General features: G+C 54.9%; 1 protein-coding gene across 2 annotated transcripts in view; it reads left to right on the top strand.

The window, feature by feature from the left end:
• Positions 1–7,857, top strand: part of FOXP4 (forkhead box P4) — a 51,158-nt gene extending 43,301 nt beyond the window's left edge. For both annotated transcript variants that reach the window (XM_079934447.1, XM_079934446.1), the window contains exons 14-17: positions 3,318–3,439; positions 4,846–4,912; positions 5,308–5,477; positions 5,916–7,857. In XM_079934447.1, coding sequence (XP_079790573.1) covers positions 3,318–3,439; positions 4,846–4,912; positions 5,308–5,477; positions 5,916–6,063 — 507 coding nt within the window. In that variant the 3' untranslated portion in view covers positions 6,064–7,857. The remainder of the gene's footprint in view (positions 1–3,317; positions 3,440–4,845; positions 4,913–5,307; positions 5,478–5,915) is intronic.
• Positions 7,858–22,611: the final 14,754 nt, after the last annotated feature.

Below are 22,611 nucleotides of genomic sequence, written 5' to 3'. Positions count from 1 at the left end.
TGTGGCCCCACCAGGCCCCAGGCTGGGCCCTGGGCCCTGGGCCCTGGGCCCCTCCACCTCCACCTCTCTGGAGCGCGCCCCCCATGGGCCCAAAAACCCCAGCCCCCTGAAGTAGGGCCTGCGGGAGTCGGTAGTGCCTGAGCCTGGTAGGGAGGCCAGGGTTACATTCACAGGAGACCCTCAGGGTTCAGAGTCCTCGGCTAAAGGCGCATGCTCTGAAGCCCAGGATGGGTGGACGGAGGGGGCTCGCAGGCCTGGACACGTGGGTGGACCGAGACCCTGGACTGTAATACACTGGGGCACAAACACAAACGCTCACACTCTCCCCAGCTCTGCCATCAGTAGCAGGAAGATAATTGTCTTCATCCAATTAGTCATTTTAACACCTTCAGCCATAAGAGTTTTCCTGGGGGATCAGAAACAGACAAGGGAGGGAACCTAGGAAAATGGGACACAAGAGTTGTGGGCTGGGACGCTAAGCCATTTTGTTTTTCTAGAGCCAGCATGGGGGGTACGAGTCTGGCTGTCTGATGGGTGAGAATATTAGGTTCTGTGCAGCAGGGTGGGAGGGGGTGAGGGGAAGGAGAAGGGAGTGTGGGTGCCCTGTGGGAAAGGATGGACACCCGGGAAGGAGTCCCCCACATCTCAGGACCTGAGTTGGATCCCTGGCTCTTGAGTCCCTCTGCTGGCCAGTGCAGAAGCTGCAGTTAAACAGCCTACCTCCCCGATCCCACCAGGTTTCAACAAGTGTCACTAGGGCCCCCTCCCTACCAGTGACCAGGACAAGGTGGGGTCTGTACAGGGCCCAGCCTTCTCTGCCTTCTCTGTGCTAAGTGCAGCAGGAGAGACTGCTCCGTGGCCTTCTGTATCCCCGTGCCCAATTCCCAAAGCTTGGCAAAGAGGCTGCAAGGCTGGGACAGCTGCTGTGATTGGCTGCGAGTGACGTCATTTCCTGCCAACCACAGTCCTGCCCTCTCTCTGAGCCATCAGGGCCTTCTTGGAGCCACCTGGTTCAGTCTCCAACCTGCAGGCCAGTTTGGATACCACGTTTCGTAAATGATAGAGTCCTGTACAAACTTTAGGGATCATTACAATTGTTATGTAATCTTTACTTTAATATTGTATATTAATCCTCTACCTTTAGGGGAGTCAGTGTGGAGCCTCACTGCCCTAGACAACCTCCTCCTTGGGGGCAGAGTGCCTGTCATCCACCTACCCTCCTTTCTTGTTCTCTCTTAACTGCATCACCCTCTGCAATCTCTACTTCTCTCCTTTCTTGAGGTCGGGAGCTAGTTTAGGTGACTTTCTTAAACCCCTCGATGAGCATCATGAAGCCACCTCTCCTGTAGCCCAGCCCCCTTGGGCCTTCATACCACCTTCGACTGGTGGCCCAGCGTTGGTCATCTCAGCGGCGTGTCTCCCTCCCAGGTCTTCACCTCCATCTCCCCTCCCCTAGTCTAGGTCCCAGCAAGCAGCCAGCTCATTGAGTGACCTTCCCATTTAACTGTGCTCTGCTGTTGCTTCTGTCACTGGGGGCACTGCCTGCGCCCTCCCTGTGGCCCAGCAGAATTCACTTCAGCTTGCGGTCCACTCTGACCTTCAGGATTTTTTGCCGCCAAGCTTCCATTCACGTCACTTGGGAAATGCACCCTGTCTACTCCCAATTCTATTTTCTTTCCACCCCCACTTCCGACCCGTTTATCTGCCCCTTGAGGTCCCTCCTCTTCTCCTCAACTATTTCAGCTTCCTTTCCTTCCTCCTCCTTTACTCTCTTGGGCCCCCACCCTGGGATGCTGTCCACTTCAGACCAGGGCAGAAGGGTTGGGAGCTGGCGTGGGCCAGGCCAGCTGCCGTTCATCCGGGGACAGAGCTGCCATCTGCCAAGCTGATGGTACTCGCCAGCCCTCCCCCCGTGTCTGTCCCCTCCCAGGGCCCATGTTGTGGGCCTGTCCTTTTGTTTACGCAGCCCCTGCCAGACCCCTTAAATTGCCGTTAATGTTTCAGCGTAACGAATTAGTCTCTCATCACGAATCAGGCTTCGAAATGAGGGAAAAAAGCCCCAGTGAGGCCATCCTCGGAAATTGGGGTCATTCTCATTTGCAAAGCAGAGGATCGGAGCCCCGTAATGCGGGCAAATTTATTCCAAGGCAGGAGCCCCGGCGTGATTAGGCCCTTTGTAATTATCGCTCCAAGAGATTCCACTCCAGCCGCCCGCCTCCCTCGTGGATTAGCAAGCGAGTCGGAAAAATACACAGGATTTAATTAGAGGCAAATTAAAATTGGTAATGAAATCGGGCCAGTTGCAAGTGGCAAGAGTTGGAAGGGAGAAAGGGAGAGGGGATCGATCTCCAGGGGCATGGGCTGCCTGCCCAGCCTGCTTTCCTCCCCGTTTAGAAATGTAAAGAGGAGACAAGGATGGAGATGAGGTGCGGGAGGCTGAGGGGGGACAGGTAACAGGGACAGGGACGGCTGGGGCTGTGAAGTTGAGAGAGGAGAGCGTGGGGACAGGGCGAGGCACATGGTGGGCGGTGGTGGGGTGGATTAGGGCCCTAGCCCAGGTTCCCGGGGTGCGGGGGGAATTGGGCCAAGCACCCCTGCCCCCACCCAAGTGTCCTACAAACCGGATGACCTCAATTCCTGAAGTTATCCTGCTGGGAGGAGGCGGGACCGACAAGGTGACTTGTCCCTCCTCTTCCTGCTGTACAGTCACTAAACCCAGGCTCTCCTTTCTCTCAGCTTCCTTATGTTAACAAGTATGTATTAGGCCTCTGTGTATACCTCATGCTCTCAGTAAGCCGTCTGTTCTGAGCCACGGCCCAAAGTCAAGGCTCCCACGCTCCAAGGTCAAGGAAGGTTGCAGTGAGGCTTCCTGAGTTATTCCCAAAACTTTCAAAGGCTTAATGGGAACTCTGTGTGCACCTGAGGTAAGGTGTCCCAGGCTCACTGAGGTGCCAGGACCTGAGTGTGGTCTCGTGCCGCTCAGAAGCCCTAACAGCTACATGCATCGGACTAACGATGTTGAGAAAACAGATTATCGCTAACGAGGTATCATTCACTTGGTAGACAAGAGTTTTCCAACACGTGGCAGGGAGAAGGGAGCAGACAATACAACGGGCTGGCGGTGGTGAGGATGCCGGAGCCCCTGGCTCTAAGGGCCCAGAGGGGTCTTCCCTCGGCTCCAGCGGCATCTTCTCCTGCCCAGCCCTCCCCTGGCTTGTTGCTGGGGAAGGTGGGACTTGAGGACCCTCCTGTCTGTGCTCCCCCAAGTGGAGGAGGGGCCACCTCTGAGCGTCTGCTTCTTGTCGCTGCGCCCCCAGAATGCAGTGCGACACAACCTCAGCCTGCACAAGTGCTTCGTGCGCGTGGAGAACGTCAAGGGCGCCGTGTGGACTGTGGACGAGCGGGAGTACCAGAAGCGGAGACCACCAAAGATGACGGGGTACGTGGGCCCACCCCCCCAGACCTCTCCAGGGTACCTCTCTGCCCCGGATCCTTCCCACTGTGGGGTCGGGGGTCGGGGGAGGAAAGGGGTGAAGGAGCCCAGGAGAGCCTGGGATCTCAGATGATTAGGAAGAGGGCATTTCTGTTTTTTGCTTCTGACTGAGGGAAGGAGCTGAGGGGAACCTGGCACCAGAGAGAGACAGAAGCCCAAAGTAGCCCCGGCCGGAGCCGAGGCGTGGGCAGGTGGCAGCCAGTGTGGCCGTTGGGGAGGGGGCTGCCATCCCCAGGGCCACTCTCCCCCATCTTATTGCAGGATGAGCCAGTCTGTGAGATCTCCAGGCCCCCCCCCTCTTCATTTTACAGGGAGAGGAGGCCCAGAGAGGACAAGGGGCTGGAGGGTGGTCACACAGCAGATTCCTGGCAGAGCTGGGTCTCTGACCTCTACCATGTAGCACTTCCAGTGGAAACTGAGGAACCTGGGGGAGGTTTCCTCTTTCAGCCTCCCTTCCAGCACCACCACCTCCCCGCACCGAGCACCCCACATGGGCTTGCCTGCGCATCTTGGGCCTCTGAAGCAAGTTAGATGGCTCTCTGTGGGCGCCTGTGCCCCTCAAAGATTCCTTCACCCCAGACAAGAGCCTCTCTACCCTCAGACAGCTGTGGGTGCTGGGGCAGGGCTGGGACCCGAAAAGGAAAGCCATTCCCTTCTCAGTGTCCCCACGTGCCAGGCACAATGGTTGGAATCTTCCTGTCCCCTTATCAGCTTGGAATCAGAAGACCTGGGTTCGAATTACACCTCTGCTTCTCACCAGCTGTGTGACCTCGGGCCAGTTCCTTAACCTCTCTGAGACACCCTCTAAACTGGGGATAGTCACTGTGAAAGGATGGCCTTAAGCCATTGCTTTTCCTGACCCAACTCCTAATCACTTTTTTGTGCAGAAAAGCCTTTGGTGTGGAGCATGTGGGGACAGGCTGAGCACACAGCTTATTGGATGTCCCAAAATTCAGGATGGCAAGAAAGTGGATTTTATAGTAGGGGACTATGGAGGTTATCACTCGGACCTTGCCAGACATCGGGAAATCTAGACTGGAGCGAAAATACTGGGCCACCTGACGTGGAGACAGACACTGGAAGGGGTCTGGGTCCTACTTCTCAGCCCTGAGACCCTGGGCACATTCCAGGGCCCCTAGGAGCCCCGGCAGCTCACCTGTGAAGGGGGCTTTCAGTCCCAGATGTGCCAGGTCAGTGGGAGGATTGAATAAGATGGGGCACAGCCGACTCTGGCCTCCCAGGATTCATGAATGGGACAGTCCCTGGCATAGAGCACGCCCTCAGTTAGGGTCCAGACCTGAGTGAGGAACAAGCGAATGAATGAAGCAGACGCTGCCTTCTTTCTCCTCCAGGAGCCCCACGCTGGTGAAGAACATGATTTCGGGCCTCAGTTATGGAGCACTTAACGCCAGCTACCAGGTAGTGGACTGGTCCCCGCCCAGTGTCCTCCCACCCCCTCACGTTCCCTCCAGCACACTGGTCTTCAGAAGAGACATTCCCCCACCCTCCCTGGCAGAGACGGGGCACAGAGCGGGTAGGTTGGCATAGCCAGTGGTGATCCCTTCCCTGGCTTACAGATCTGGGGTGGCAGCGGGGGCAGGGGGTGGGGGTCCTCTGTCTCCCAGGAAGGGAGGAAGTCAGGCCCAGGTTCTCAGGAAAGCTGGGAGGCAGCTCAGCTTCGGAGCGCTGGCCTTGGGAGGGGGTGCCAGAGATCTGCCAGCCCGTGGACACACGGGAGGCTCTCTAGGGCTGGGGAAGGGACAGTACTTGACTGGGTGGAGCCCGCTGACAGGCCCCAACTCTGTGCCCTCCAGGCTGCCCTGGCCGAGAGCAGCTTCCCCCTCCTCAACAGCCCTGGCATGCTGAACCCTGGCTCCGCCAGCAGCCTCGTGCCTCTCAGCCATGACGACATGGGCGCCCCCATGGAGCCGCTGCCCAGCAACGGCAGCAGCAGCCCCCCTCGCCTCTCCCCACCCCAGTACAGGTGAGCCCATGGCATGGACCCCAGCCCACAGCCGTGCCCCCCGCAAGCATCAGGAAGGCAGAATCTTCTCCCCCTGCAGCTGGGATCCCCATCTTGTCGCCTTCAGCACAGCTCTCTTCCCAGGGCAGGTGGCCCCTCTCTTCCTTCTCATTGCTCCCCTCCCCGCCCTACACTCTTTATTTCCCTCCCTTCTCCATCCTCTGTCATCTCCCTTCCTCTCTCCTTCCCAACCAAAGGCAATCTCTGTTCATCCCAAGACCTCCTTTCCTTTGAAGGGAGACCAGACCTGAAACGTCAGGCCTCAGCGGCTCAGAGATGAGGGGGTCCTGGGGAGGCAAACTCTGGACACATCCCTGCGCCCCCAGATCCTGGATGCATTTTGGGCTGGGCCGGCAGGAGAGGACCTCCAGGGTGTCCACATTATCCCTTCTGTCACAGCCACCAGGTGCAGGTGAAAGAGGAGCCAGCTGAGGCGGAGGAAGACAGGCGGCCGGGACCCCCCCTGGGGCCCCCTAACCCCAGCACCTCGGGGCCTCCAGAAGACAGGGACCTGGAGGAGGAGCTGCCGGGAGAGGAACTGTCCTAAGGGCCTCTAGGGGCAGGCAGGGCAGGGGTGAGACCCCTCCCTCCCCCGGAAGCCAGGCCCCACCTACCCCGACTCCTCGCCCCGCCCAACCTCAAGGCACTTCCAGGACTCAGATGGGGGGGCTGGGCCAGCAACTCCCAAGGTGACCTGACCTACGACGACGCTCGCTCGGAGTGGGGGGGGCAGGGACCGGCCGCCCCCGAGGGGACACAGAACCCCTGGTCTGGGACTGGCAGAGGACACGGAGGGCCCAGACCCCTCCTCAGACTCCCCCGCCCACATCCGAATCCCGCCTCCGCCGCCCCCCAACCACCAGCAGCAGCAGCAGGGCCCTCCTCCCCCACCAGCTCGCCCCCGCAGGGCCCCTCAGTGCCATGGAGACCCGCAGGCGGGGCTGAGCCACCCTCTCACACCCAGGGCCCCCCCATCTTGCTCTGGCAGTACTCTCTGGCCAGAGGCCCCCGTTTCCCTAATTTGTGCTCCCTTCCACCTTCTTGTCCTTACTGTGAAGAAGTAGCTCACCCCCCGCTCCTACCCCTGCCCTGGCCTGGGTTGGGGGCAGCTAAAGTCTCAGAGCAGCTCCAGAAAAAACCTGCCCCTCAGCTGTGCCCGATCAAGAGGCACAGCTGGCGAGGGGGGACAAGTGGAGTGCCCTGGGGGCTCCGTGGGAGCAGGGCTGCCTGGTTCCAGGTCCCCCCCAGGCCGAACTGGGCCTCCACTCCCGTTTGCTGGGTGCTGCCCCCCAGGCCAGGGAGCATAGGAGAGTGGCCCGGTGCCCACCTCCTCCACAGAGGCCTGTGCCCGGTGCACTCGTAGAGGTGGACCCGCTGAAGGCGGCCGAGCTGCCCTTGAGGCTGGAGTTGGGGCCCCAGGTGGCGCCAGGACTGCGGGAAGCACCTGCCTGTGTCCCGGGAAAGGCCAGGCTGAAAGCAGGCTTGAGGGGCGGGTGGGATGAACACGGCGGCTGCTGTGACCCGACAGGACTCCCACCCCAGCCTTCAGGTGCCCCGTCGCAGTCTTCCCTCACCCGCCCTCAGCACCCCTTCCCTGCGCCCCCACCCCCCAGTTACACAGATGACCAAAGACCTTTCTTATGCCGGAAGCAAAAACCAAAACTTTTTGTTGGCTTTTTCCTTTGTCGCCTCCCGTACCCCCTGCTCGTCCCGCTTCCCACCCCGGCCCCAGGCTGGAAGCCCTCCCCAACTTAAGTTATTGTTTTAAACCAAAGTTTACAGTGTCTGTTGGTGGCCAAGACCCTCTCTCTCCAGCCTCCCTCCACCCCACCCTGAGGACCCTGGGACTCAGTAGAGGTTGGCGGCCCTGCTCACCTCCCCTCTGCTCTTGCCCGGCCCGGGGGAAGAAAAGCAGGCAGAGGGGAGGAGGTGGGCAGCCCTTGGCACCCCGCGGGGTTCTTGGCCCCTTGGGCGGTGGGCACGGGAGCCCTCTTCCCAACCCTGGGCTGCTTACTGGGGGCTCTCCAGACCCCTCTCTCCAGGACCAAGTCCCCCATCACACTGGGAGTGTGGATTCCAGCGAAGGAGCTGGAAGAAAAGTGAGACTCTCCACAGACCCCCTATGGGGGACCCCAACTTAAGGCCAAGGACTGGGTGTATTTGATGCTTATGACACCCCAGGCCAGGCCCCTTTGCTGAGAAGACTCCTTGGACTATTTCCCAAGAATCCCCCACATACACCCCTTCACAAGGCACCCCTCCCAAGAGGCAGGGGGCCCTCCGCCCCCTCCCCTATGTACTCCCCACCTGTGTTCTGTTTGACCAGCACAGAAATATTAAACGTCCTCTATTCACAGGGCCCTGCGTGTGTCAGCAAGGGGAGGGAGGGCAGGGGCGTGAAAGCACAAGGATGGCTCTGGACAGCTGGGGGCTCCTGAAGGGGCACTTCCTGCAAGTACGGGAGTGGGCTTGAGCCCCGGGCACCGACACCTCCACGTTCATCCCAGCCAGGGCTCTGGCTCCTCTCTGCTCCGCCTGGCCCCCTTTTCCATCCGTCATCTTAGCATTCTCGGAAATTTCAAACCAGGTCTCTCCATCTTTCTCCTGTTTTCTCTCAAAGTCACAGCTCCTTGCCCCGGTTCCTTCGTGGGTTTGAAATCCAGGTTCCTGGCCTGGATGTTTTCATCCGGGAGTAGATTTTCTCTGGGGATGGAGAGAGTTCCTGCTGCAGGACCGCATGCCCAGGTGTCCTCTGGGCCCATCACCGGTGTCTTCCTGGGGGCTACCTGGATAGGTGTGTGTGGGGGGCATTGAAATGCTCGCCCACCCCTGTGTGCAGCGTCATAGCACTGGTGGGCTCAGGTCGAAAAAGGTTATTCTAGCCCATGCAGTCTGGACCCCGACAGCTGGGGGAGGAAAAGGGGCAGGCTGTTAAAGGGGGAGGGTGGGGGGCATCACCACACCAGCCCACATTAAGTCCTGGCTCCCCATCTGCTGCCCCACCCCAACAAGGGAGCCCCCTCCGCCTTCCTCAGACCCCAGTGCCATTACTGGGTTATCGGCCAGCCCCCTACTCCCCGCACTGTGTTCACCTTCCAGACACTCCCTCGTCCAGAGCAGGGCGAAGGAAGGAGTGTGTGTACTTGGCGGAAGTGCGGAGAGAGGGGGGAAGACGTTGAGAAAGTAGCAGAACTGGAATCAGTAACCCCACACATCACCAAACTGCTGGAACTTTCCGAAAGCCAAGCTTGAGGGAGGTAGAGCAGAAAAGAGCCAGCAGGAGCTGGAGCTGGAGTCTCCGCTGACTTATGGGTCTCAGGCCTTTCCTACTCCTTTCAGCCATCGTCTGTGTCCTGTCTCACTCTCCCCACTTTCTGTCCACCCTGCCTCCTCCCCCTGCTCTAATCCTCTGGACATTGTTGGAGAGCCCAGGGTGAATCCCCTGTCCCTCCTTTCAGAGGGCATCTCAGGAGGGGCCCGGCTGGGTCAGGCCAGGGGAGCTCAGCCTGGGGGCTCAGAATCCCCACCGTCCACCCACCAGCTCGCCCACCAGACGCTATGAGCAAGTGGCACTGATAATAATCTGCCCCACCTTGCCCTCCGTGGAGGCCGCCAGGGCTCTGTACGGTAGAACTATAATTGGTGTGGACGACGGCATTCTCTACAACGCCATAAAGCAGTCACCCTCAGCTTCACTGCAGCCGCCGCTTCCCCTCCCCCCCTTCCCCTTGGAACCCACCAGCCTTCTAGAAAATCCAGAGGTGTTGGCTGCCAAACTCCCTACTCCACCCACGGAAGAAGATTTGTTTTCTAGGCTGGCCCTGGGAGCATCCTTCCCACATGGGAGACTCTAGAGGGACAAGGATACACCCAGCCTCACTTCCAGGACAGTCCTTCCAGTGATCTAACTCCTGCTTCAAACTTGAGTCCATTGTTTTGATTCCGTCCCACAGGGATCCGGCAAATGTCTGGTCAGTACATTTGGACATGGGGTGAAGATCTAGCCCAGGTGTTGGCAGAGAAGAAGGTCTTACGATCTGAGAAACAGGAGGCTGCTGTGGGCCTCCGTCTTCTGAGTACAGACTCCATAATTATTTCCTTTCTGATCTGACAGATCCCACGCGGGACACTCCTCCCCATCATTACCTCGTTACCTTCTTCTAAATAAGCACCACCTCCCACATCCCGACCCCGATCATGTTTTGCTGTCAGGAAGTTCTGCATGCTGTCTAGCTGCTCTCCTTCCTCCTGTTCTGTGCAGCTGTTGGGGGGCAGGTGGTTAGCTCTGGCTGGCTGCTTGCCCTGGTCTATTTCAGCATTTACCAGGGGAGAGAGAAGCTGTTTTTGGAAACTGTTCTCAGGCTGGTTAAAAAAAAAAAAATACTCCAAGCCAGGCATTTTGAGGGTGAGAAGGTGGCACTGTGGGCTGTGCATCGGACAGAAGTCCCCTTCCCTTCGCATTCAGAAGGCTCTGCTCTCTCCCAACCTTCTATTTAACTCGCTGCCCTTGACCAAGGCCTTCGCCGATGGCCAGCAGAGGGCGCTTCAGACAAAGCCGAGCTTCTGCTCCTCTTTGGGCAAACTTGCCGTCCAGGGGAGGATGGGAGGTGGGGGTGTGGGGAGAGGGCGCTCAACTTCCTGTGACAACCACGGCCCTACCACCCCATGTCCCCGAGAGCAGTCTCTAACCTAGGGCAGAAAAGGGTTCCTCCTGCTGTTTGGGAGCTTCCAGACCCCCTCCAACTTGTGACGTATGAAGCACCCTGAGCAGAAACAGGAGAAGAGAGATGAGCGGGATCTGGAGAGATGACGCCTCTGGAGCCTAGTACACTGCGCGCCACAATGGACTCAGTAAAGATTTTTAATGGTAACAATAATGACTAACATTTAATGTTCTTATCGCATACCACACACTATTCTAGAAGCCCTATATTCTGTGTAATCCTAACAACAGCTCTGAGTTAGATGTTGTTATTATCCCCATTTGACAGATGAGGAAACTGAGACTCAGGGACTCAGAGGCTAACAGATGAAGCATTATGAGTGAGGAATCTGGTTTGCAGTGGAGGAAGGGAAGACAGCGGCTCCGTGCCTTAGTCTCAGCTTTCTAGCGACGCTGTACACTTTGGCTTGCCTCCCACCCCTTGTTGGAGGCTCCCAAAGGGGAAACTGAGGTACAGAGTGCCTCAGAGCCAGGAATCAGGCCCTGAATTCAGAGTTCCCCAGATGCTGTTCTTCTCTAGGCAGAATGAGGTAAGTTGGGGCTTGGAATGTCACTAAGGGACAGAGGGAACCAGAGAAAGAAGGCTGAAACGCTCTATAAAACTAATCAGGCTGGTAGGGGGGTACTGGGGGGCCTTCTGCTGGAAAACGGAGTGAGTCTGAGCAGTGAAGGCAAAGAGGCCCCTGGGCAGGGGTGGGAGTGGGTGCAGAGTCACAAGGTGCGCGCGCGCGCACACACACACGCACACGCACACGCGCGCGCACACACACACACACACACACACACACACACGTGCTGCTAATTAGCTAGCTACGTTTACACCAAGAGGTCCCTTCCATCTTGAAAGCCTGCAATTATCCTGTGGCCAGCCAGGGCAGGGACACATACCACACGGTAGTCACAGTGACATCCCATCACACAGGCCCAGGTCCCCTCCACGCCTGCGGTCTGCCTCCACCTCAGGTTCAAAAGTTTAGAAAAACAGCCCCTCCCAAGAAGGGGGTCACGGTGGCAGCCACGGCTGAAAGGCCCTCTGTCCTACCCAAGAGGGGCCGGGGAGGGGGTGTGGGGAGGGGGCACTGGCCACCTTTGGGAGATGGGTCAAATTAGCAAGATGGGTGCAGGGTGGGGCGGGCATTCTGGAGCTCCTGGCCCTGAGTAGAAGGCTTCTACCCCTGCTAGGGGTCAGGGCCCTTCCTGCTCTCAGACCTGGAACTCAGACTGTCTCCATAGGGCACCGCCTGGGCTCAGGAGCAGGCCAAACGCAGGAACACGGGTGGGCAGACACCAGAGGCGCACGGGACTCGGCTCTCAGAGAGCTGGTTCTCTGGCTGGGAAACTGACGGTGATCAGCCAAGTGCCGGGGACTGCAGGGGAGAAAACTCAGGGCCTGCAGGGGTTCAGATCCTGCCTCTGCTACTTGCTGACTCTGTGGCCTTGGGAAAACGTCTTGACCTCTCTGGGCTTCAGTTTCCTCGTCTGTAGACTGGGGTGGGGCGATCATTGCTGGCTTGTTGAGAAGACTAATTATACAGCATATCAAAACATGTCTAGTGCATATTAGGCCCACAGCACATAATAGCTGTTAACAAAATGTGGTCTTGGATGCCAATCACCATGGGGGTGAGGGGACCGGTGCACTCCTGGAGGACTCCCTGGAAGAGAGGCTGCAGCTGGGAGGGGGAAACTTGGGTAGGAAGCGGGGAGAGGAGAAACGTTCTAAGCTTGTAGGGAGACCTAGATGGAGCTTTGGGAAGGTTCACGTGGCAGAAAACAAAGGGCTGAGTGAGGAGAGAAAGGCAGGGGCAGAGAAGCCAGTGGACTGGCAGAAGCCCAGCCCACCGCTGTCATTGCCGCCCCACACTCACCTCCTCTGGCACTGGGCTAGACCCCCGGCACGTGAACTGTGGTGCAGTGTCCTTATCTATAAAGTGGTGACCAGAATCCCTGACTGCTCAGGAGATCGAGGGGAGAATTAAATGGAATCGTGGATGTGAAGCACGCAGACGGGCCCACGCCTCCTGATACGCTGTCAGCAGCGATGCTGATGAAGATTCAAACTTGTGGCCCATGTCACCGAGGAGCTTACATCAGAGGGGGACAGTCTGGTACTTCAATAAATACATAAGTGAGCTTGGCAGGGGCGAAATCCGTGATTCCATCACGCCATGCTGTGGCCTGCACAGGTGTTCAGAGGAGGCTTCTCAGAGAGGATACGGCACTGTAGTAGACTCGAGGGAAAGATAAGGCTCAGCAGGAGAGCCTGGCAAGCGGGGCAACCACCTAGAGAAAGCAGGGGCGGGATGGGTTAGGGCATTTAGGGGAGAGTCAAGAAGGCCAGAGAGGCTGCAGGACTGGGAGATGATACTGGAAAGCCAGTGGGAGTGACTGACTGTTGGAGGGTCCAAAGGCAAGCTGGGAGTCCAGGCTGGGGGCCAGGGGCAGCACTCAGGAGAGGATTTAGAGCAGAGGGGAACCGACTGACATCAGGTGCAGGGAGAAAGTAGCTGTGGGACGAGTGGGCTAAGCTGGGGCTGCGGGGGCCATTAGGTGGCTACTGGGGTTGTCCAGGTGATGGGCGAAGGAGTCCCAAATAGGGAGGTTGCTTTGGAAAATGACATCAGGAAGCTTTTTGAACAACAGAGTAGAAACTGGGACCAGGTGACTGCACGAGAGAAGAGAGGTCCAGAATGACCTCAGCTGAGTGTTATCTGAAATGTCTATTCACAGGATGGGGAGACATCAAGCGTGGCACATTTTCACAATGGAATATTAGACTGCAGAGAAAAGGGATACAGCAGAGCTACTTGTCAGCAGCAGGGTACATTTGAAGGGGAGAAGATGGAAGAAAGATACATAGGGCTGCCATTTACATAATGCTTAAAGCCATGCATATGAGAGCTATATATCATGTAAGGCACATGCACATGTAGCGAACATTTAAAGAATTTGTAGGAATGATAAATAACAAATTCAGGATGGTGGCTGCCTCTTTGGGGAAGGGGAGATGCGATGAGGAGGGGCACTCAAGGGGCTTCAAGTATATCGATAATGGTTTATTCCTGAGCCAGCTGGTGGGAACACAGGGGTTCATTCCATCATTCCCTGTACCTTTGTGTGGCTGGAATATTTCATTTAAAAACAAAAGAGGAATGATTCCAAGGTTTGGGTCCTGGGCCAGAGGAAGAAATCGCATGCTTTCAGCCCCTCTGGGCTCAAGACAGAGCCAAGGAAGAGGTTCGATGTTCAACTGGGCCTGCAGGGAGGGGCAGGATGGCCAGCTGACCCTGTGCAGAGGGGCTGGAGAGGTGGACCTTGGTGAAGCACATCTGGGCCCACATCTGGTCATGGGGCAAGAGGCGTGGCTGTGAAGGAAGACAGAGATGGTCAGGGGCCAAGGAGGGAGGAGAACTGGTGAGAGGGGGTCCCGAGGCCAAGGCAGGGGCTCTGCAGGGGCAGGGCTGCAGTGCTCACGGAAGGCAAGGCCAGAGACAGCTTCGGTCTCCATGCCACCGACACCAACATGGACTTGGCAACAGGAGGCCCCTGGCACCCTAGGACAGCATAGTTTCCGAGGAGAGGAAGAGCACAGGAGAGCTGCATGAAGGAGTCCCCGTGTGGAGCAGAAACAGAGGCGAGGGGGGAATCTCTCTCTCACTGAGTTTAGCAGCAAAGGGAGGGAGAGAAGAAGGACCCCAGAGGTGGAGGGGAGGAGACACCGCCATGGAATGTCAAGAAAAGGTTTTGCTATCAGTTTTCTCGGCTGTAATGATTTTGTGTTTTCTGATACATATTTAAGCGGGGTGGGGAGAGGGCAGCAGAGGTTCAGGTTGATTCTCCCATGAGTTCCTGTGAGTGGACCCTCCTTGCTCCATCAGTTTAGGTGTTTCTCACATCTCCTTTCTCAGTATCTCCCCCAGGACTCGACCACAGCTGCTCAGGAAGAGGGGTGGGGCCCCCTTTGGGAGGGAGAGTCTGGAATTGGTCATGGGACTCACCAGGGGAGGGAGGGAGGGGAGGGGAGGAGGGAGCAGGGAAGATTCAGCAGCAATGAAGTTGAAGGTGGCTCTGATGCCCACACTACAAAGTGGGGCTACGGAGGCGAACGGGAGGCAGGGGAGTGGGGGGACCGGGGCTGGTCAGCCCCTAGAGTGAAGAAATTGCCCTGAGGCCTTGAGCCCGGAGGCCTTCCCACCCACTTAGCTCCTCCCCCATTGCACTGGCCACCTCCCACCCCACTGCCACTCGCTTCACACAGATTCCTCTCCTCCCTCCCTCTCCCTCCTTCCTCATCTCCCTCTCCTCCCTGCTTCCCAAAGAACACTTGGCTGTGATGGGCTGTTCCCAGATGCCTTCTCCCATGGTCCACGCTGGTCCTTGCCATCTCCCTCCTCCCAGGCCTGACCCAGGCCCAGCTGGGCTTCCCGATCTCGCTTCCACATCAGAGTCACCCCAGACCGGCCCACTTATCCTCCCCGACCTCAGAGCACACGCGTTCCATCTACAAATCTTCTCTGAGCCCCTACTCTCTACCTAGGCTGGTGCTCGGTGCTATGGACAATGCTGGAAGGAAGAGCTAGGCACAGGCCCTGCCCTCGGGAGGCTTACAGAGCAGCTGGAGAAAGAACACGGAGATGTAAAGAAGTTAAATAATAAATGAAGCTAGGCAACATGCAGAAAGAACATACTCTCTTCCCTTTTGCTGTGAACAATCTTTGGTACCAAGAAGGTCCTTCTAATGACACTTGCAGGGAGTTTAATTATTAAAACGATCTTCCTATCAAAGGGTTATTAATATGGTGATAATGAAGGCAGCAGCATAGAAAAGAATAGACACAAATAATGCAGTGTAACTATAAAGTCAATCATTCATACATTCAACATTTATTGAGAACTCAATGTATACCAGGCACCCAGCTAAGCCCTGAATGTACAAGATGGATAAGACACAGTCCCTCCCCTCAGAGAACCCCAAAGACAGACAGATATGTAAGCCGAAAAATGGCAATGCAGGACTCCCCTGGTGGTCCAGTGGGTAAGACTCCGCGTTCCCAGTGCATGGGGCCCGGGTTCGATCCCTGGTCAGGGAACTAGATCCCACATGCATGCCGTAGCTAAAGGTCCTCATGCCTAATTAAAGATCCCGCATGCCGCAACTAAGACCCGGTGCAGCCAAAATAAATAAATTAATTTAAAAAAAAAAAAGAAAGAAAAATGGCACTAGGACATTCGACTTGAGGTTGGGAACACAGAAGAGGGTGTTGGCAACTTCCCCGGGATAACTTGTGAAGCTTTGTGTCAGAGGCAGCATTTAAGCTGAGTCTTGAAAGGTGTGCAGGCAGAGGGAACAGAGTCAGGAAGGGCCAGTGTGTTCAGAGTGGCCGTAACCATGCCCAGCGGTCCTAGCAGGAGTATGAGGCCAGGAGAGGCAGATAGGAGTCATATTGTAGAAACTCCCCTACCTAACTCAGAAATTGGCACTTTTTACTCTAGACAAAATATTTTTGAGCCGTGAATGACATGACCATGGCAAGTTTGTTTGAAGACATTTCATAGGTTAAACGTGAAGGGAGGATGCTTGGAGATCAGTAACAGGCCGTTCCTTCAGGCCTGGGTGTGAGACGCTGGATCTGGCCACCTCTGTGAACAGAGGAGGGGAAATGGGAAGGACACCAGAGGGGAGACTAGTTTCATGAACAGGAGGCAAGGGACGCACGGGTGCGGAGAGGACCCTATGGTGTTAAGCCTTAGGTAACAGAGCAGCGGAAGCCACTGGCAGAAATCAGAACCTACTAAGAATCTCCTAAGAGAAGGAGCTTATTTTGCAGGAGAAGATGGGGCGGGTGGGGGAGGGGTGTCTGGGTCAAGTCGAATTGGAGGTGACAACAGAAAACCCAGCTGGAGCAGCTTCTAATTAAAGGTGGCCAGTTGGGCTCATGCGTTTCCCTTCCAGCCATCTGAAGCCCCGCTAAGCTACAGCAGAGGGACTTGTTTTAGGGTGTAGACTCATAGAAATGAATAGAATAGAACAAGGGAGGGAATTCCCTGGCAGTCCAGTGGTGAGGCCTCTGCTTTCACTGCAAGATCCCTGGGTTCGATCCCTGGTTGGGGAACTAAGATCCCCGCAAGATGCACGGCACAGCAAAAAAAAAAAAAAGAACAAGGGAGAAGACAACAGCAAGTTTCAGAAGCTGGAGAGAGGATGGGCAGAGAAAGCTGAGTCCTCAGCCAGTGAAGAGGGCAGCTGAGAGGCAATCTCCCTGCCTCCCCCCGCTCCACACTCAGGGCCCAGAGCTCAGGGGAGGATTGGCATGGGTTACCTTGGTTACCTCTAGAACTAGGGATAAAGGTGAATTTTTTTTTTTTTTTTGCGGTACGCGGGCCTCTCACTGCTGTGGCCTCTCCCGTTGCGGAGCACAGGCTCTGGACGTGCAGGCTCAGCGGCCATGGCTCACAGGCCCAGCCGCTCCGCGGCATGTGGGATCCTCCCGGACTGGGGCACGAACCCGTGTCCCCTGCATCGGCAGGTGGACTCTCAACCACTGCGCCACCGGGGAAGCCCTAAAGGTGAATTTTAAAAAGTAAAATGTAGGTGGTTGCCAGGGGCTGTGAAGAGGGAGGGATGAATAGATGGAACACAGGATTTTTAGGGCAGTGAAAATACTCGTTGTGAGACTGTATGGTTGATACTTGTCTTTATACATTGGTCCCAACCCAATGGGACCATGGAATGTTCAACACCAAGGGTGAACCCTGCATGTAAACTATGGACTTTTGGGGACAATGATATGTCACTGTAGGTCCATCAGTTGTAACAAATGTCCCCTGGGCTGAGGGTGTGGATGACGGGGGAGACTGGGTATGTGTGGGGCAGGGGGTATATGGGAACGCTCTATACTTTCTACCCAATTTTGCTGTGAACCTAAAACTTCCCTAAAAAATAAAGCCTATTAAAAAAAAAAAAGCAAACTAGTTGAAAGTCAGCTTAAGGAGCAGTTAGTCCTCCAGATCCCTCCCCTGCTCTGTGCAGGCAGGTCCCTTCCCCTCCCTGTAGCACTGTAGATGATGGGAGATGCATATTCTGGAGTGAGTAAAATGGACGGCCTTTGGGCTGGAGGAAACACTGATGTAGGAGAGGCAAGACCACTACAGGGGACTGGGTGAAGGACTCGGACATCAAGGGTTTCTAAGTTGCAAAGCTTTTAGAGTTCCATGCTTCAGCAGAAACACAGGGACTTCCCTGGTGGCGCAGTGGTTAAGAATCCGCCTGCCAATGCAGGGGACATGGGTTCAAGCCCTGGTCCGGGAAGATCCCACATGCTGTGGAGCAACTAAGCCCGAGCGCCACAACTACTGAGCCTGCTCTCTAGAGCCCGCGAGCCACAACTACTGAAGCCTACAAGCCCTAGGGCCCGTGTGCCGCAACTACTGAGCCTACGTGCTGCAAGTACTGAAGCCCATGTACCTAGAGCCCATGCTCCACAACAAGAGAAGCCACCACACCGCAACAAGGAGTGGCCCCCACTCGCTGCAACTAGAGAAAGCCTGAGTGCGGCAACAAAGACCCAGCACAGCCAAAAATAAATAAATAAACTAAAAAAAAATCCAGAAACCCAAAGATTCACAGACATATAAAGAAAGCATCTAATGTGAAAAACAGAGGTCAAAACAAATAGATGAAAGCAACTTGGAGGAAATTGTTATGCAGACAGAAAGAAACTTTAAAAAAAATTATTTATTCTCAGAGAAATGTGATATTGCATCCATGAAATGAGAATAAGATGCTATAAAAATGAACGTTCAGAGAACAAAATGAGGTCTCAGAAGTTTAAAACGTAAGAGGAATGAAAATTAAACAGGAAGACTGGCAGTTAAAGATATCCTCCCAAACTGTAGCAAGCAAAGGAAGAAACAAAAACAAAGAAGGAAAACAGAAAAAACAGAGAAGAGAAAATCCCTTAAAAAGTGTTTCAAGAACCTTTCCCAGAATTGATGAACATGAGTTCCAAACGGAACAGGCCAATGAGCATATAAAAATGTACCCTCACCAAAGCACAGCATCATGGAATTTCAGAACTGGAGACACAGATGCTACAAACTTCTAGAGAGAAAATGAGTCACATGAAAGGATCAGGATTCAAAACACCACTGGTTGTTCAACAGCACAGTCATAGAAGATGATGGAGCATTGCCATAGAAGTTCTAAGAGATTTTTTTCCAACCTAAAATTCCATACCCTGCTAAACTATTAATTTGTAAAATAAAAACATGCTGAGACATGCAAATTCTCCCCAAACTGCAACTCTCATTTACCGTTTCTCACAGCGGGAGGGTGGAGGATGTGTTCCCTCCCCCAAACACAAGAAAAAGAAAGCAGAAAATCAACATAAGAGAGAGGTTAGGATCCGTGCCAGGAGTAGAGAGCAAGCAGGTCCTCCTGGACAAGGGAAAGGGCTCTGGGAGAGATTTTTTCAAGAAGATGATATGCACAGAATGCCTAAAATTTGGACATATTGAGATGAGATCCACACTCCCAGGGAAGATTTAGAGATCGAATCACTAATATGTATGAGGAAAAGTAAGCAAATAAAAACGGGCAGCTCACTCTAGAGAGAAAAAAATGTTGAAATAGTAATAATATACTAACTACATGGTTTAGGTGTAAATAACATTCAGTCATAAAAATGAAGACACAGATCGCATTTAACCAAGAGGATGATGTAACCATATTGGGAGAATGGGGAGACGAGAAGGGGTTCTTGGGGAAGGTTATAATGGGGAGGATGGATAAAAGGGAATTTAATCTACATCTTATAAAGTGAGAACTTCATTGGCACTTAAAAGTGAAAAGTCAGCCTTCCCGGGTGGCGCAGTGGTTGGGAGTCCGCCTGCTGATGCAGGGGACGCGGGTTCGTGCCCCGGTCTGGGAGGATCCCGCGTGCCGCGGAGCGGCTGGGCCCGTGGGCCATGGCCGCTGAGCCTGCGCATAACGGGAGAGGCCACAGCAGTGAGAGGCCCGTGTACCATAAAAAAAACAAAAACAAAAACTGAAAAGTCAAAAAGTAGCGATGCAAGTCTCTTTTCTACAGATATGTATGATGCTAAAACTCAAAGGAATCATCTAAAAGAATTGAGAGTGGGGGGACTGGGGGTGGGGTGGAGGGGTGGAGGTGGGGGGCAGGGAGCCAGGACACTGATGTTTTCTTCACAAGACTGGTAGAGCTCTATTCTTTCAACCACGGCACAGCACATAGCCCTCTATGGTTTAATTCCGTGCTTATTCACCTGCCTGTCTTCTAGAAGGTGAGCTCTGCAAAAACCAGGCCCTATTCATCTTGTTGCCCCAGCACCCAGCCCAGTACCTGTCAGACAGCAGACCCTCAATTACGTGTTTGTAGAATGGATCATCGTAGGTTCAAGCTGGGAGGGAACTTTCATTTCAACCCTATCATTTTACAGGTTAGAAAACCAAGGCCCACAAAAGAAAGGGCGTGTTCCCCAGGGCTCAGGTGGTGAGTGACAGCTCCAAGGCTACACTGTCAACCTCTGGATTCTTTGTCCATCCTCCTGCAAGCCCAGGGGCACCTTCGAATGTACAGAATAAGTGACAGTTTGGAAACTGAGCTGCTCTCATGGGGAGAGGATTGAAAGAGGGAGGAGAGGTAGTAAGAAGAGAGAAGACAAGCGTCCAGGCAGAGGGAGATGTGGCTCCTACCAGAAAGGTGGGGCCCTGCCCAAGTCAGGAGAACGACATCTCCCAGGAGAGGAGGTGACTACCTGGGACCCACCAGGGACTTCTCCCTCTGAGGCCCCACTGGAGCACAGAGTTCAAGGTCACACCCCATGGCTGCCATCCAGGGATCAGGAAGCTGCTACTGCTTCTGCCAAACCGGCCTCTCAACACCCAGGAAGCTACAGAGTGGCCCCTGGGAGGCTGTAGCAGAAAAATGGCCCATTTCCTGCACGTTTCCCGGGAGCCAAAGCAGCCCAAAAGGGCGTTCACTGCTGCTTCCAAATACCACCCAGTAAACCTACATTAGGGGGAAACTAATTTGCACCCGGATCCCTATTGCCAGCGAGGTCTGAGAAATGTGGCTTTCAGCTCTCTGACGTCTCCAGAGAAGGGTGGACTGGAGGTTGAGAGCGACACTCCACAGTCCCCTCTGTTGGTTTCACGTCACTCTTCTCCTGTCTCGCTCTGTCCCAGGCTATGGCACCAGAAACATCCCTTCTCTTCCCAGGCCTCCAAGGAATGCCCACCTGTCTGTTAGTAAATTCATGCAAACAGATGCCTGGAGGGACCCCTGGGCACCCAGCTCGGAATCACAGTGCGGGCTCTACGGGCCTGAGGAGATACTAGTGTCGTTAATGTCCCCTCTCGGCCATATAAACATCCAGGATCAAGGGGGGGGAGGGGAATTTCAGGTTTACTTTGTGACATGAAAAGATTATTTGGCAGGATGCCAGCAAACAGGCAGGCGGGACCTCTGTGCCAGGGAAATGCCCACAGTGGGCAGCCCCGTATCCGTCACAGGATGGGCACTGGGTAGCAGGAGACTGGCCACCTGGGTCCCGGGGTTGGCAAGCTGGACAAGCCAGGAGACTGTCTCAGAGATAGTATCCAGTTGGGACCACGTGAAGTCTGGTGGTGTCCCAGGCAGGGTGGGGGGCTGGGATCCGTCTGAGTCAAAGAGTTCCTGGTCACGGAGCCTCTTTCTCCCCACGTTATCCCCCAGTGCAGAACCTGGCTTCCTGTCCCATCTTGCAGTGCCCCCCTCAGCCGGCTGCACTCTGGCCAGGGCACCAGAACGGTCCTGGACGAGAGCAAGCTGGGCAGCACCTCTTTCTCCCTCCTGGCATGGGAACACGGGTTCTCCCCCGGTCTCCCAGCCAGCCCCTTGTCCTGCCCATCTTGGAGTTGGACAGACTAGGTCCAGCCTACACTCCAGCACTTTCTAGTTGTGAGACTGCGGGCATGGTGATGTCACCCTTCTGAGCCTGGGTTTTCCCATCCGTAAAATGGAGCGAAAGGTAACATTTCTCCCAGGGATGCTGGAAGGATTAATAACATGTGTAAGGCTGTTGGCGGTGCTTGGCATATGGTCAGTTGCCCACTGTTGTGTAAAAACTGCTCCAAAACATAGTGACTTAAAAGAACAGCTATTTACTTCTCATGATTCTGGGGGCTCAGCTGGGCAGTACCTGTGCTCCTTGTGGCGGTAGTGGGGCACTCATTTGGTTACATTCAGCTGGAAGTTCAACTGTGGTGGCTGGACCTCCTTCTCCAGCAAAGTGGGCTTCTCGCATGGCAGCCCAGGGCCCCAAGGAGTCCAGGCAGAAGCCATCAGTTCATGCCTGGGCTGGAACTGGCACACTTCACTTCTGGTGCATTCTATTGTTCAAGGTGAGTCCCAAGACCAGCTCAGACTCACGGGAGTGGAGATAGCCTCTGTCTCCTGGTAGGAGGAGCAACATGGCACAGAGATGGGAGAGATTGTTGGGGGCGGTCTTTGGAGACAAGGTACCAGCACATAACGTTAGGTCAGTGGTAGATGGGGAAGTCTGGCTTGACCACTCGGCTTTGCACCCTCAGGAGTCTGGCCCAGAGCAATGTTTCCCAGACGATGCGGGCTGTATCACTGGTGTCCCAGAGATGATTTGATGGCAAAAAGTAACTTTTCTTGGGACTTCCCTAGTGGCGCAGTGGTTAAGAATCCGCCTGCCAATGCAAGGGACAAAGGTTCAATCCCTAGTCCAGGAAAATCCCACATGCCGCAGAGCAACTAAGCCTGTGTGCCACAACTACTGAAGCACGAGCGCCACAACTACTGAAGCCCACGCACCTAGAGCCCATGCTCTGCAACAAGAGAAGCCACCACAACAAGAAGCCCACACACCACAACGAAGAGTAGCCCCCTCTCGCTGCAACTAGAGAAAGCCCACACACACAGCCAAAATAAAATAAATAAACATAGCCAAAAATAAATTAATTAATTAAAATATATTTTAAAAAGTAACTTTGCACTTTGAGTCTTTTTTAATCCTTTTGATACCATCAAAGAGAAAGCTGTTGGCTTAGTGCTAGCCTGTGTCTAACACGCTCTACCGCTAGCTATTGCTGGCCCGGCATTAGTGGTATCTGGCGGGCAAAGTATCTTGCCAGAACGTAGTATGTTGCTTTGTTTCTCATGCATTTATTTATTTATTTTAATAAATTATTTATTTTTGGCTGCGTTGGGTCTTCGTTGCTGCGAGCAGGGACTATTCTTCGTTGCACTGCACAGGCTTCTCATTGCGGTGGCGTCTCTTGTTGCGGAGCATGGACTCTAGGCGTGTGGGCTTCAGTAGTTGTAGCACGTGGGCTCAGTAGTT

The sequence above is a fragment of the Stenella coeruleoalba genome (assembly GCF_951394435.1).
Source record: "Stenella coeruleoalba genome assembly, chromosome: 10".
Lineage (NCBI taxonomy): Eukaryota > Metazoa > Chordata > Mammalia > Artiodactyla > Delphinidae > Stenella > Stenella coeruleoalba.
The sequence above is the reverse complement of the archived record's forward strand: the minus strand, read 5'-3'. Positions and strand labels throughout refer to the sequence as shown.